The sequence below is a fragment of the Arvicanthis niloticus genome, chromosome 17, assembly GCF_011762505.2.
Source record: "Arvicanthis niloticus isolate mArvNil1 chromosome 17, mArvNil1.pat.X, whole genome shotgun sequence".
In the NCBI taxonomy this organism is placed as follows: domain Eukaryota; kingdom Metazoa; phylum Chordata; class Mammalia; order Rodentia; family Muridae; genus Arvicanthis; species Arvicanthis niloticus.
Window position 1 is genome coordinate 51,569,769 of NC_047674.1, and position 13,632 is coordinate 51,583,400.

General features: G+C 43.8%; 1 protein-coding gene across 7 annotated transcripts in view; it reads left to right on the forward strand.

Moving 5' to 3' along the window:
* Adgrf5 (adhesion G protein-coupled receptor F5) overlaps positions 1-13,632 on the forward strand; it is a 91,210-nt gene that overhangs the window by 15,433 nt on the left and 62,145 nt on the right. For 2 of the 7 annotated variants that reach the window (XM_034521780.2, XM_034521783.2), the window contains exon 1: positions 10,187-10,469. The exons of 1 other annotated variant lie outside the window; for it this stretch is intronic. Coding sequence is in view for 3 of the 6 variants with exons in the window: in XM_076915237.1 (XP_076771352.1) it covers positions 12,369-12,371 (3 nt within the window). In the remaining 3 variants the exon portion in view is untranslated. Of the gene's footprint in view, positions 1-1,224; positions 1,367-10,186; positions 10,470-12,271; positions 12,372-13,632 lie in introns of those variants that run through there. 4 more of the 7 variants (XM_076915237.1, XM_076915236.1, XM_076915238.1 and 1 more) reach the window with 3 other exon arrangements.

Here is a 13,632-nt window from a genome sequence, read left to right on the forward strand (position 1 = left end):
AGGGAAGAGGAGAGCCTGTTCCTGAGAGTTGCTTCATCCCTGTTCTGAGCAATGACTTATTGAAGGTATGATGATGCTGAATAGGGCACTGAACATGACCTCAAAAGACAGAGATGGACCTGGAGGGGAAGCTGAAAGTGACCTGTACTATAGTTGCTATAGTTACTGCTTCTTCTTAGGTTCTGGCCCACTGTCTCATGTATAGACTTCTACATTGTACTTTGCTAACTCCAAACAACACTCCACCTGTTACCCCAGCACAGAAAGCAGCAGTGTACCTGAAGGTATACCAAGGGTTGGTGTTCTGGTATCTGCAGGTGCTAGACACAAGAGAGAATTTTAACCACAGTTGCCCCCACCTGCTTGGACAGCAGGCAGCTCAGGGTTCCACCCTTACCCCCTTGGTTGCTGAGTCTGAGTTTTATCATCTATAAAATGATGATGTACATGGTCCCTTTTCAGGATCCAAGGGGATATGGAGATCTGACTCTGTGATTGGCATGGTACACAAGGGCAGTAGCTCTCACCAAGGCTGTATCTTTCTGTTTTATAATATTTTTATTAATTTTTTGAGAAATTCATATATATATATATATGTGTGTGTGTGTGTGTGTGTGTGTGTGTGTGTGTGTATTGTATTACAGTTATATTCAAACCCATTCCTTTCCCCTAACTTTTCCCACACCTACCCTCATCCTCCTACCCATCCCAACTTTGAATCCTCTTTTTGTTGTTTTTGAGTTCAATTTGTGCTGCCTTTATACTCACGTGTGAAGCCATGAGCTGGAGCATGCTCCAGTTACCAGGGGCCACACCCTTAAAGAAAACTGTCTCTCCCTTCCTCAGAAGCCATCAACTGACTATAGCTGGATGGCTGGAAGCTCCTCTCTCCTCCATGTTAGAACGCTTCCTGGCTTGGTCTCCTGCAGTTCTTATACAGGCAACTGCAGCTTCTGGTGAGCTGTCTGTTTCTTACAGACAAATAAGTTCTCTGAATTTGACAGAGGTGTGCAAATGTTGCCTTGCCTCCTGCACTGGGGCAGTCTGTTCCACAACCATGATTACAGAGAGGGTCAGGAGGTAGGAAGACAGCCTGTCCCAGTGGGCTGCTTCACCCCTGTTCCTCAGCAAGACTTCCTGTTTCCTTCCTCCAGGGTCAGGGAGAGTCAAAACTTGTTTGCCTCCAGACACTGCATACCATACGTTTGAAAAAAAGAGGCCCAGAGGGCTTAGAACTGAGAATTTTGATGCTTTCCTTCCTCTTAGGGAGATGTTTCCAGACAGAGCTAGTTAGGGGCAAGTGAGGGACTTAGGGAAAGGAAGAGGCACGATTAACTTCTTCTAGAGAAGAGAGAAGAAGACCTTGGTGAGTCTTAAGATTCATGTGGCCTTCCTGTTCTGTGAGGTTTCACCCCATTTCTACTTGGCTTAAATAAGTCTGTCTTCTACCTGTATATGTGTTCTGAAAGGATTGTTCCAAGTTCACAAGGAGGACACTAATGAAGACAGAGCCAGTGACCTATAATGTACTTCCTGCTGCCTGTGGAAGAGATTATTATTATGTAGACTGGGGGCACTAGGGTGGGGAGGGGGCCCTGCATGCAATACAGGTGAAATTTCATTTAAAATAAATGAAAGATTAACCAAAATCTGAAAAAGGTCATCAACACGGGGTGTTGATTCGAAACAATGCTAAAATCAAACTCTTTGTTACTCTAAGTTTAGAGAATTACTTACATGAGTGAGTTCTGAAATGTTATCTACGCTCCTCGTTATTGTATGTGTGTCTCTTTTTTTTTAAACGTATATTGTAGCGTGTGGTGCTGGTGGTGTCTATCTTTAATCCTAATACTCAGGAGGAAAAGGCAGCCACAGGAGAAGTTTCTGTGAGTTCGAGGCTACTGTGGTCCACAGCAAGTTGCAGGCCATCCAGAGCTCCCCAGTAAGACCTTGTCTTAAGGAAAGAGAAAGGTATATTTAACATTGGAGTTAAATCAGACAATTTTCATTTATAGGATGACCCCTGACACAGAAAGACTCAGCTACTCTGTTGCTTTTAATCTTACATGCCTGGGGATTGCAGAGATGGCTCAGCAGTTAAGGTCTCTTGCTGCTCTTCCAGCTGAGGACCTGGTCCCATATCAGGTAGCTCACAACAGGCGTTAACTCCAAGTTCAGGAAATCTGACACTCCTCTTCTGTCTTCTGTAGTTACCTATACCACATGGTACACACAGAGAGACACAAACTCATAAATAAATACAAACACTAAAGATTCAACAAAACAGAGTAGGCTCAACTCCAGTTAGAAGTGTTGGGCTTGTCTCAAGTGTCTCTAACTCCTGCAGATTGACGTAGATCCTCCTTTGAAATATAGATTTTAAAAAGCAAACCATGGAACTAGGAATATGGCTTAGCTGGTAGAGAATTTTCCTAAAATGAACAAAGCACCCAGTTCCATCCCAGCGCCATCTTAGCATGGTGGTGGAAAAGACAAACTGGGCAGGAATCACTTCATTTCTGTAACTATGTGACCCTAAGAGTCTTTGTTTGTGTTTCAACATTGCTAAGTACAAAGTTCATCCTTAAATTTTTTTACTTGCTTAATGTTTTAAAGAGAAATGCTTTCCTTTTCAGTTAATACTTTTTAATTTAAATAGCCAAGAAATGATATTTTCAAATAGAGCTAGGAGAGTGTCCCAGAGGATGTAACTGTACTAAAGCATTTTCCTAATGTCTGTGTGGCCCTGGGTTCAATTCCTAGCTTTTGGGGGGGGATGGAGTGGGATGAGGAAAAGGCCAAATCAATAAAAAGAGAAGAATTTAAGAAATGATCTGGTCTAGCTGTTAAATATGCCAAAATCTTTCATGATACATAACTGTGTATGAATCTGCTACCTCTTTCCCTCCAGTTCCAATGTGAAGTTTGATTGTATATGAGGTTCAGATGTATGTACATGTACACACACACACACACACACACACACATCTACAGCTTCACCTTCATCTGTGTATTTGTGTGGAAAGACTAGAAATATAAGTGGCCTTTCCATCTCAGCATTCCTGGTCAGCTGAGGCAAGCTGGAGGGGTGTGGGCCTGTTAGAGTCCTGTAATTGTTGATCTGTAGCTGTGTTTTGTGTACTAACTTTCAATTCCAAAAATAACTTCATGGTCCCGAGAGGTGAACACTGATAAATCAAAGGCAGTGTAATTAGGAAAAGTCTTGAACTTGGAAACCCAGCCTCTTCTTTGTGCTGGGGTTGGTTACCAGAGCTGTGGCAGGATGGGCAATCTCCACAGGGCCAGACATCAATTTTCACAATGCTAGGTCATTCTAAAGAGAAGTAACAGCCTCTATGAACACCATCTTACCCTGCCTCTAAAACCTAGGGCCAGGCTAGAACCCAGGACAATTCACCTTTGTGTTTACCAGCTTGATTAAAAGGAAACTGGCAAGGTCAGTTCTTGTCTCAGAACTCCCCTTAATGGTGAACGAAGTAGGCACCATACCTGTGTGGTGTACCCATGTAAGCAATGGCATGTAATGGCCATGTAAACATGATTTCTGTCTGGGGACGCAAAGGATTCAGGTGATTTATAGGCAAGTCAGTAGAGACTAATGCTTTACCCCAATATGAAAACCAATGAGTTATTCTGAATGTAAGTGAGTTACTAACATGTGTACAGTTTGGAAGTTATGTGTTATTACATTCTTATTTAAACAAATCACACGAGGTAATCAGAAAAAGTTGTCTTTCTCCATCAAGACCTTCTTAACTAGTTTCCCCAAGGTATACTCACAGACTCCCATTTTTTTCAGCCTCTCTCATCTCTAGGCTTTTAAAAAACACAAGGAGTCAAACTTCAGAAAATTTGTTTCTCAACTGTGCTTTATTTTCTGTTTTTACCACCACTACCTCCAACCTTGACTTTGGGCTTTTCAACCAGCCTATTTTTGGCCACTTCTCATGACTGAATTTCATAGCCATTGTTGTTCACAGATATGAGGGGTCATTGGCCAGTCCTTTTTATATTTCTGTCTCCAGGAAACATTTTCACCATGCCTGGCATGTGGTATAGTTTTGAAGTAGCTTTTTAAAAAAGAATATATCATTGCCCAAAGAAATAGAACATAAAGGCAGAGGCCTTGGAGCCAAGACTTGGGTAGGTGGGTGGAGTAGCAATTGTTACTACTGAGAAACCCTTTTGTGGTTGACCAGAAGGCTGTGCTGCCTTGTTATTGAACCCTTTGCCTTTTATATTTTGTTAAACTTGCAGTTTGAGCTCCCCACCGCCCACCGCCCACCCCCCACAGAAACAATTTTACCTCACCCAAGATGATAGTGTACTTCTTTGTAGATGTAGGGTTGGCCATACATCTAGTAATAGGGATTTTATTGAGGTTTCATTGTCATAGAAAAAGCTCATGTGAATATGTTGTGATAGTTAATCTCAACTATCTATTTGATAAAATCTACAATCACCTGAGAGATGGGCCTCTCATCATGCTTATGAGTGGTTATCTTAATTAGGTTATTTAGGAGGGAAAAATGCCTACTGTGGGTGGCACCACTCCCTTAGCTAGGATTCTGGACTGTGTATAAAGGAGAAGGCAAGCTGAGCATAACCGATGGTTGTTCTCTGCTTCCTAATTGAGGGAGACACAGTTTGACAAGCTGCTTCAAACCGCTGCTTTGACTTCACTACCATGATGGACTGTTCTACACACTGATACATTAGGCAAGAGCTCTACGAACTGAGCTAGCTTCCTAGTCCCTACTTTTTCTTTTTGCAACTGACAATGAAGCCAGAGAGGAGGTAGGGCAAAAATCTACTTAATGGACTCTGGTTAGGTTTGCAATGACAGTAGCAGAGGAGTGTTGGAGTGAGTCAGGAGAAAGGAAGAGGCTCGTGTCTAGGGAAGAGTGCTAGAGACATTCTGGAGCACACTGGTGGGACTGCCCCTAGTGTCTGGAAAGGATGAGGGAACCAGAGCCGTGGAGAAGGAAGAAGGTCATCAGGAGAAGCAGGAAATGCTTTTGTCCTAAACTACAGGAAGAACAAAAACCAGAGAGGTGTGGAACAACAGGGGACTCTTCTCATTTAATTGATTTTTTCCCAAGTAGGCTATTAAGAAGGAGGAGGTTTGTGGTGGCTAGTTAGAAAATTAGTATCAACTATAGAATGGCCAGCAGATGTGACTTTAGAGATCTCACAGAGAGGTAGCAGGAAGGGGATGAATGTATGTGCAAATGGCATGCCAGCCTTCAGGCACCTTTAGAAATCTGTTTTGAAATCCTGCCTCTTGACCTACTTGCTTGTCTCTAACCTCTATCCCCTATTGCTCTTTCATATAGAATCTTCAACTCCAGACCTACATTAATTTGCACTAATATGCAATCCACTGTGAACAGAAATGGAGAACATGTCAGCCTGTCAGAACTATGGAGTCAGAGGACACACTGTTCTATTATTGAAATCCACTTGTTTGCCAAAGTGTAATTTCAGAAATAAAGAGGCGAGACAGTGGACGTAGGTTTCTCCATTTGCTTCCAATCCTGCCACAGAGAAGCTGGGAAAATGGCGCAGTGGGTGAATTGACTTTTGATCCACAACACCCATATAAAAGGCAGGCAGCCTGATGGGCATCTTTAACCCCTTTCCTTGTAGTTTGGGCAACGTGGGTGCTTAGCAGTTATGTTAGTCATGTTAGGAAATTACGCCATCATTAAGGGCTGTGTTTTCTTTCTTTGAAAGTGGGGTGGGGGGGATCATGGGAAATAATGAGGCCCTATAAAGAACTAAGAATATTGGAAAGGACATAGAAGAAACACTTTGAAGATCCTACAGCTCAGTGTTTTCAGACTACACTCACTGTCAGTTACTGAATACTTTATCACAGCATCTGCCCCAGGATGCACCACGGAAGAACTGGGGTGCTTGAACAGTGTGTCCAGGTATTAACATGTAGACCTCAAGAGGAAAAGTACCTCTTCCTTCTAAACAGATTCCTTCCCAGGCCAAAGAGAATGGCAGCTCCTTCAACAGCCTGCTCTCCTCATGATAGTAGGGGGGGAGGAGACGTGGAAGGAAGAGCCAGTGGCAAATGGAGTTACCCAATAACTCTGATGTCATGTGTGTCACAGCTGAGGTGTGTGAATGATACCATAGGACAACTAGCAGTTTTCTTTCCTATAGGGAAACTGAAGATTCAGAGAACTGAAGATTGTATTTGGGAGTTCGTGTCAGTTTCTCCCAAGTAGAGGTCAAGAAGGGTTAAGTGAGGGTTGCTGCTGGTCACTGTTCTATAGAGTCATAGTTCAAGTTTCCCTCTCCCAGGAACAGGCAGGGAAGGTAGCAGATCTAATGTAGGTTTCTATTTGGAGTGTGTTTGAGATTCTGGCAGAGGCTACAGGTTTTAATGGAGGCACCAAGTAGTTGAAAGAAGTCAACTGCATTCAGCTGGCTCAGAAGGTGGAAGAAACGGGATCTTCCTCTGTAAAATACCACCACTGTAGAGATTTATAGTGACAAATGCTTAGAAGGATGGGTATGTTACAGTGAGTAGACCAACAGGCTTGGAGGCTAGGGCTGAGCACAGACATGTCAGTGCCTTCAGTGTAGCCTCCGCCAAAACACACACACACACACACACACACACACACACACACACACACACACACACACACACGGCAAATGTCAATAAAGCCGCATGTATACTATAAACCAGCTTAGTTATTTGTTCTTGTCTTCCTTGGATAAGGACAGGTCAGTGGCAGAAACAGCCGGCCTTGGGCCATGTTGGGTCTGAAAAGGTTGTCAAAAGCAGGTTATAGATAGAAAAAAAATGAGGGTTGACCCGTTAACATGTAAAAGTCGGAATGTGTTTCCCTTAGGTTTGCAGGTATTCTTTGGGAATACTGTTTTGTGTGACTTGTCCAGATGTATTATGTTCAAATAGTCTCCTCCAGGAACTCAGTGGTCCTTGTCTCTTCTCTTGGGGATATTATTTTCTAACAGGAGAGAGACAGCCAGAGACACCAGCGTGGGACTGAAGGCTGGAGATGGCCAAGGGCATTGGGATCGCTCATTTAGAGGGATGGTGAAAGATTTCCTTTTGGATCCGTACAGCCTGAGGTCATGTTGAAATCCCAGCTGGAAATGGTCCACAGGCAGTTAGGTGTATGAGTCAGGGGTTCTGGTCCATGACAGACACAGACACTTGGGAATCATCACACAAGCATTTAAACCAAAGGGGAGATGGCCTGGGGACACATGACAGCAGGGAAGCATTCCAAAGTTGAAGCCATGGAATGACATAGTAAAGAACAGGAACAAGCCAGGAGAACTGACTCTGAACAACTTAATGTCAGCAGCTTCTCTTGAGCGTCTACTACATCCCGATTGGGTATCCTAGGCGTCAAATAAATCATACTAGTCCCTCCCTTAAAGTGCTTACAGTCAGTGCACTGAAATGATCATTTAACTGTAGACTGGTAGCAACAAAGACACCTTTGAGGCATCGTTAGACAGGGCGGGGCGGGGGATGGTGGGACAGGCATGTGGGGTGGAGCACGTGGCTTCAGACAGGAGAGTTAGAATGACTTTGGAGAAAATAACACTCATAAACTTAAAGAGAGAAAGTAGCATTTTGAGTGAGGAGGGGGATGGGGCACAGAAGACTAAAATGACTTGTCTCATACTAGAAAATGCACAGAGATTATGGCTGAAATTCTTGCCTGGGTAAGCAGGAGGTCTCTCTCTTTGGTAAGGCTGCACTGGCATGTAAGACACTGTTGGTAACAAACATGGGTGACACAACATTTACTCTGGCTGTGTCTACAGTTTGCTGAGGTTTGGAGTTCAACTTGCCGCCAACCCCAACATTCTAGAGCTAAAGAGAAAGGTACCTCCGATGGCCGCAGGCACCTGGAGCTGAAACAAGACAAGGTGGTCTGTCAGTTAGCTCTGAGCTGCAGTTGAGACCATCTGGCAGTTCCATTTTCCACCGGGCTTTGTTTTCCCTGTAAAGTGTGAGATTAGCACAGAGTGTTCCTAGTGCCAGTGACAGAGGGCGGGTGGGGCTGGTGGGGGCGGGGAGGGATTGAGGCTGAGGGGAAGGAAAGGGAAAGCAACTTTATCAGGTCTCCATTCCACATCAGAGAGCCAACTGCAACCAAGCCACCAAAACAGCTGACCATTGTCAATAATATGATATGATATGATATGATATGATATGATATGATATAATATAATATATTGTCTTGGTGCTCACTCTGACAGCAGGCTTTATTCTTCAGGCAAAAATACCCATCCTGTTCAAGCTCTAGAATGCAGCTGAGGGCCTACATGTGAAACGATACATTATAGGGGGTTCATTTGTTTTCATATACTTGAATTCAACCGGCCTTGGATTGAAACTGTTTGGAAAATGATTCCATCTGTGTTGGATATGTACAGAACCTTATGTTTTATCACCATCATCCAAACTATGCAGAATCACAATTATTCATGCAGCAAACACTGCAAACGCTGCATGAATACATTGGCTAGCTGAGGAATTTAGGTGCTTTAAAGTGAATACTTATGCAGGGTATATGTGAATGCTGTGCTATTTTATATAAAGGACTTGCACATCCTCATACTTCAGAATCTTCTGGGTCTCCTAGAACCTATCCCTGATGGATGAGTTCCCCTAGCTTTTGTCTCCAGGCCGATCAATACTTACTCTCTAGCCTGCAAAGACCGAATAGTCAGAAGGCAAGGTGAGCGGAGAGAAAGGGTAGCCGAGTGGAACAGGGAGAGTTGAGACAGCAGAAGTAGGCTCCATGTCTCCAGTCCAGGCCTCTAAACTTTTTATTTATCAGTTAAGTGTGTGAGTGTGTGAGTATGTGAGTGAATGAGTGAGTGTGGGGTGTGTGTGTGTGTATGCCCATGCACACACGTGCACACTTGTATGCGTGTCAAGGCATGTGTATAGAGGTCAGAGGACAATTAGTAGAGTTGATTTTCTCCATTTACTTTTACGTGGACTCCAGGGATCAAATTCACTTAATTAGGCTTTTATGGCAAGAGCTTTTGCATGCTGATTCTCCTTAGTTTTCCAAATCATCTGCAGCAAAGCCTATACACTCTATATAGTTTTTTTTTTTTTTTTTTTTATCATAGTTCCATGTAGTAAAAGTAAGTTTTAATACCTTCAGGTCATATACATGTGACTGTGTGTGAGTAAGGCATTGGTGGGACCGCGGTTTGAATATTCAGGCTCTGGGATGGGTCCCACGGCAGAACATGGTTTTCTCTAACACTTGAGCCTATCTGGGATTGCTTACTTTCCACACAGATTCCCGTGCCCCAGCAGGACTGGAGAGTTTCAGAAATTGAGCAGTGTTTCTCTCTCTCTCTCTCTCTCTCTCTCTCTCTCTCTCTCTCTCTCTCTTACACACACACACACACACACACACACACACACACACCCAATTAGTAACAGTATATTACTTCCAACCATTACTTGGACCCTGGATAGGCCACAGCTTCTCCTTGAGGCCTAGTTTCCTTACTTGTAAGGTCAGGGCGGGCAGGATGGGGTTGAGCTCAGAAACTGTAACTGCGGCTGTGGTTTTACAATTAAACCCTGTGATAGGAGCCTGCTGACTAGTCCCACCAGCCATCCCTCTTTCGTGTGCCTCCTTATCTTCAAGTATTGTTGCTGAGATGATGTTGAAGTGTCACGGAATGAATATCATTTGATCTGCAAATGTTCAGTTTCCCTGGAAACTAGATGTCCCCTACTGTGATGCATTGGAAGTGCAGGTCTCCCTCAAGCTCCAGACAGGTCTCCCATCCTCTGGGATATTTTTAGCTTCTGACTTCTTGGCCCTGTTAGAGACAACGGAATGGACTCATGGGTAATTTTAAATTTTCTTACACAGTCCAAGTATATGGTCATGTGTTGGAGGTTTAAATCAGGTTTCCCTCACCACACACTCTTAAGTGCTAACACATATCTGATTTGCAGTGTTTTTATTTCTATTTTTTTTTTTTTTTTTTTGACCTCCATTGGAGAAAGAAAATCAAGAACAAGGGGCATTGCCCAAACAAGTCTTTCCACTTAAAGGAGAGGCTTCTCAATAAGAGGTCCTGAAGGACTTCCCATGGGCGTGAGGGAAATCGCACACGCCATCCGGGGAAGTGGACCAGGAAATCGCTTCTTGTTTTTCAAACAGCCACGAGGCTCTAGGGGATGGCTCCGTGAGGCTTGGAGGAGTGCAGCTCCGGGAGGCAAAAGTTGAGCAAAGGCGTGGCCAGACCTGTTCATAATGATGCCTGCCCCGCTGCCTCCCGACTGTCTGTGAGGTCCCCCAAGAAGGCTGCGGGGCCAATGGCCCCGTAGTGAAAAAGAGAGAAGTTTCTAGACATCTGTTGAGAGCAGGCACTTGCTTGGAGACGACAACAACGGTGGTGGACAGGTAACAGATTTTTCTCTTTCTGTGGTCTGCGTCCCTTTGTAGTCAGACCTCTGGCAACCTGAGGCATTTCTAAGTTCCACATTGTCCCGGTTATTCTCTGACTGATAATCTTTAGCATAGCCGTGTGCTAGGAAAGTAACGTAGATTACTTAAAATCATTGCGCTGCTGGAAGTCCACAGTGAGGCCCGCTTTTTGGGGCCTGGGGGTGTCTCCCTCCAGTTCACTGCTGAGGGTGGTTAGGATTTTCTCTTTGGTAGAGATAGCTAGGTAGCCATGGTAGTGGTGGCCTGAAGCAAGAGAAGATTGCGCTAGAGCCGCTGAAGGAGCTCCCGAGAAGGTGCTTGGGTGGGGCACGGAGACCTCCTGCCTGTGACCGAGGGAAAAGGAGCTTATGTGTTGCTCAGGTAAAACTTCTGGTCTTAAGAACCAGTCAGACTTGCTTTGAATATGTAGAAAGTCAGGAACAAAATCTCCTGAGTGTACAGTTTACTTAAATCATATTTTCTTGTATCTTGTAGAAAGCCGGGTTGTACAACTCCACCAGAGGTCTTTGTCCTTTCGAAAAGGCCTAATAGAGTTGAGTTTTTTGTGTGTTTGTTTGGTTTTATTTTATTTGCTTTTTCTAGTTTTTGAGATAGGGTCTTGCGTCTTGCTTCGTGGCCCTGGTTGGCCTGGAACTTGTTATATAGACAGGACTGGCCTCAGACTTGCTGCTTCTGTGTTTAAAGTACTCGGAAGTCAGAGGTGAGCCACTTTTTTTTTTCTAATTGCATAGGAATATATGGATATATTCTTACTGTGGAAGACTGGCTCTTGACAGTTTTAAAATTATATACTCATCAATGCATGTTTTCTTCTCTCCCCACAAACTATCCTTTCAAGTACTCTGTGTGGTATCAGGTAAAGGCTTGTCTGTTTGTGTTGTTCTTCCTGGCCCTTAGAATAAGCCAGGATGAGGCCCCACAAGTTCTCAATGGCATTTTTTTTTTTTTTTTGATGACACTTAATATTTCCTCCCTGGAAGAATAATGTGACATAGGAGGTATGTGCCCAGCTCATTAAAATTTAGAAAGTATGAAAAAAAATTTCTCTCCTTTTTACTATTTTGCTGGTTTTGGTGTTGCTTTTGTACTTGATAATATTAATAACAGCTTCTTAAGGACGAAGCTTTAAGATTAACGGCAATTTGGGTATTATCTTTGAAGGACATCAGAGTTAGCGTTATTCTAGAAATGAGAAAGGGGACAAGTAGAGAAATTAAGTGGCCATATAGATCAGTCTGACATTCGAAAGCTAAATAGTTGACCAAGGGAAGGCTAGACGAAGGCAGGGAAACTTTGATTTTTACTTGATGAGTCATCTTCCAAGTATGTTAATCATCTGTAAAAGGTTTTCTCTCTGCTCAGAATCTGTATATTGTAAAACAATAAAAGACTAAGAAAAACCTTGCAATGAGCAAGTCTGCCTGGGACATAGAGGAGGGGAGGGGCCTTCATAAAGAAAAAGCAAGGAAGAAAAAAATGAGAAAAAAAAAAAAACAACCAAAGAGTAATAACAACTCACTCAATTATTCATACTGTCTTGATGTATCCGAGGTTTCTGCAGCCCACACCCTGGGGTTGGGGGTGTCAGTTGGGGCTGTTGGAGCTGTTATTCTGCTTTAGACTATCTTGCTCAACTTGCTTTTCATAGTTCCTCTTCAGAGCAGTCACTGTCAGCCCACTGCACTGACCTCGGTGGCGGGGGTGGGGGACGAGGCTGGGTAGCCTATGCTGTGCCAGAATGCAGTCATCACTATGTTTCACACAGTGCTCAGCGGCCTCCCGGGGTGGTCATGAAGTCATGCAGCTTGTCACCTCCTGAGAAGTGAGGTCCATCAGTCTTCTACAGGTCTCAGCATGGTGAGCGCTTCGCTGGGGGTTGGGAAGGGGCACTAAATGATTGTACCAAGTGGATAGTTGCAGACTAGACTACCTGCTGACTGACGCCCGTCAGCCTCATGGGCTTTCCATAACCAGAGGAAGGTCCACGAACGTCACGGTTGCAATTGGATCAGAACTTTTCTGCAAAGGTCCTGTGCATTTGGTATTTGCTCCTCTGTCTCCCCACTGGTTCCATTACACCCCCAAGGTCGAGATTGGGAATCCAGACTGCAAATGAGGTGGCGCGGTTGCCAGCAGCATTACCTGGTTATGATTCTGCAAAGCTGGGGCCGTGCTCAGCTGTAAGCATTCTGAATTAGACATTCCTCTTTCCATCCGCGGCAGCATTGTCTTTCCAGTTTCAACTGGAATGACCCCACTGACTTGACGCAGATACATTAGCTCCTGGTGCTCGCAGATCCTATGGGGTCTGATTAAGTGTTCTGGTAAACAGGATATGCTCAGTTAAATGCATGATGAACTGGCTGTGGGCACATCGTAAATGCCAGGGTGGCTTGCCAGTTCTGCATTTCAGTTTACGTAGTTTGACTCTGGTCACCATCCTCAAAAGAATTGGAATCTTGCTTACTTCCTAAAAGATAATCGTAAAAGCAAAGACTTTAAAATCACAGCCTCATGGAATCACGTACTCCAGAGAGGATCTCTAGGCTTTGCAAAATTAAAAACACAGGGGATCTTGTCATCTAATTACTTTAGACTCTTAACATGAGTTAAGGATCAAGCGCCGAGAACTTTAGTAACATACATTCACTTTGCGCTTACTGTGTCCCAGGCACCATGTCCAGCACCTTGTAAAGATTACTCTTTTTCAGTTGTGCTGATAGGCCTGTGTCATTATCGTCTTTATTTTGTAGTTGAGCAAATATACAAAGGTTGGGCAAATTATTTTTTAAAATAAATAACTAGTGGGTAATAGAGTCATAATTATTTTTCAGGCAGCCTGACTTCAGAGTTTATTTGCCTAATTATTATGCCACACTCCAAAAAACCATAAAAGCAATGTTCAGTGATCCACTAGGCCAGAAAAGCAGCTAGGTAGAGAAATGCAGGTGCATTTCAAAGAAGGGCACATCACTGAAGAAACAATGAGATGATGTGCTCCAAGGGTTACAGACTCAGGCTCTGGCAGTTGACACTACCACTTGCCACGTGACCTGGGTATATTACATAATTTAGCCAGGCATTGGTTTTTTTCCCACTGTACAAGTGGGGATAATGG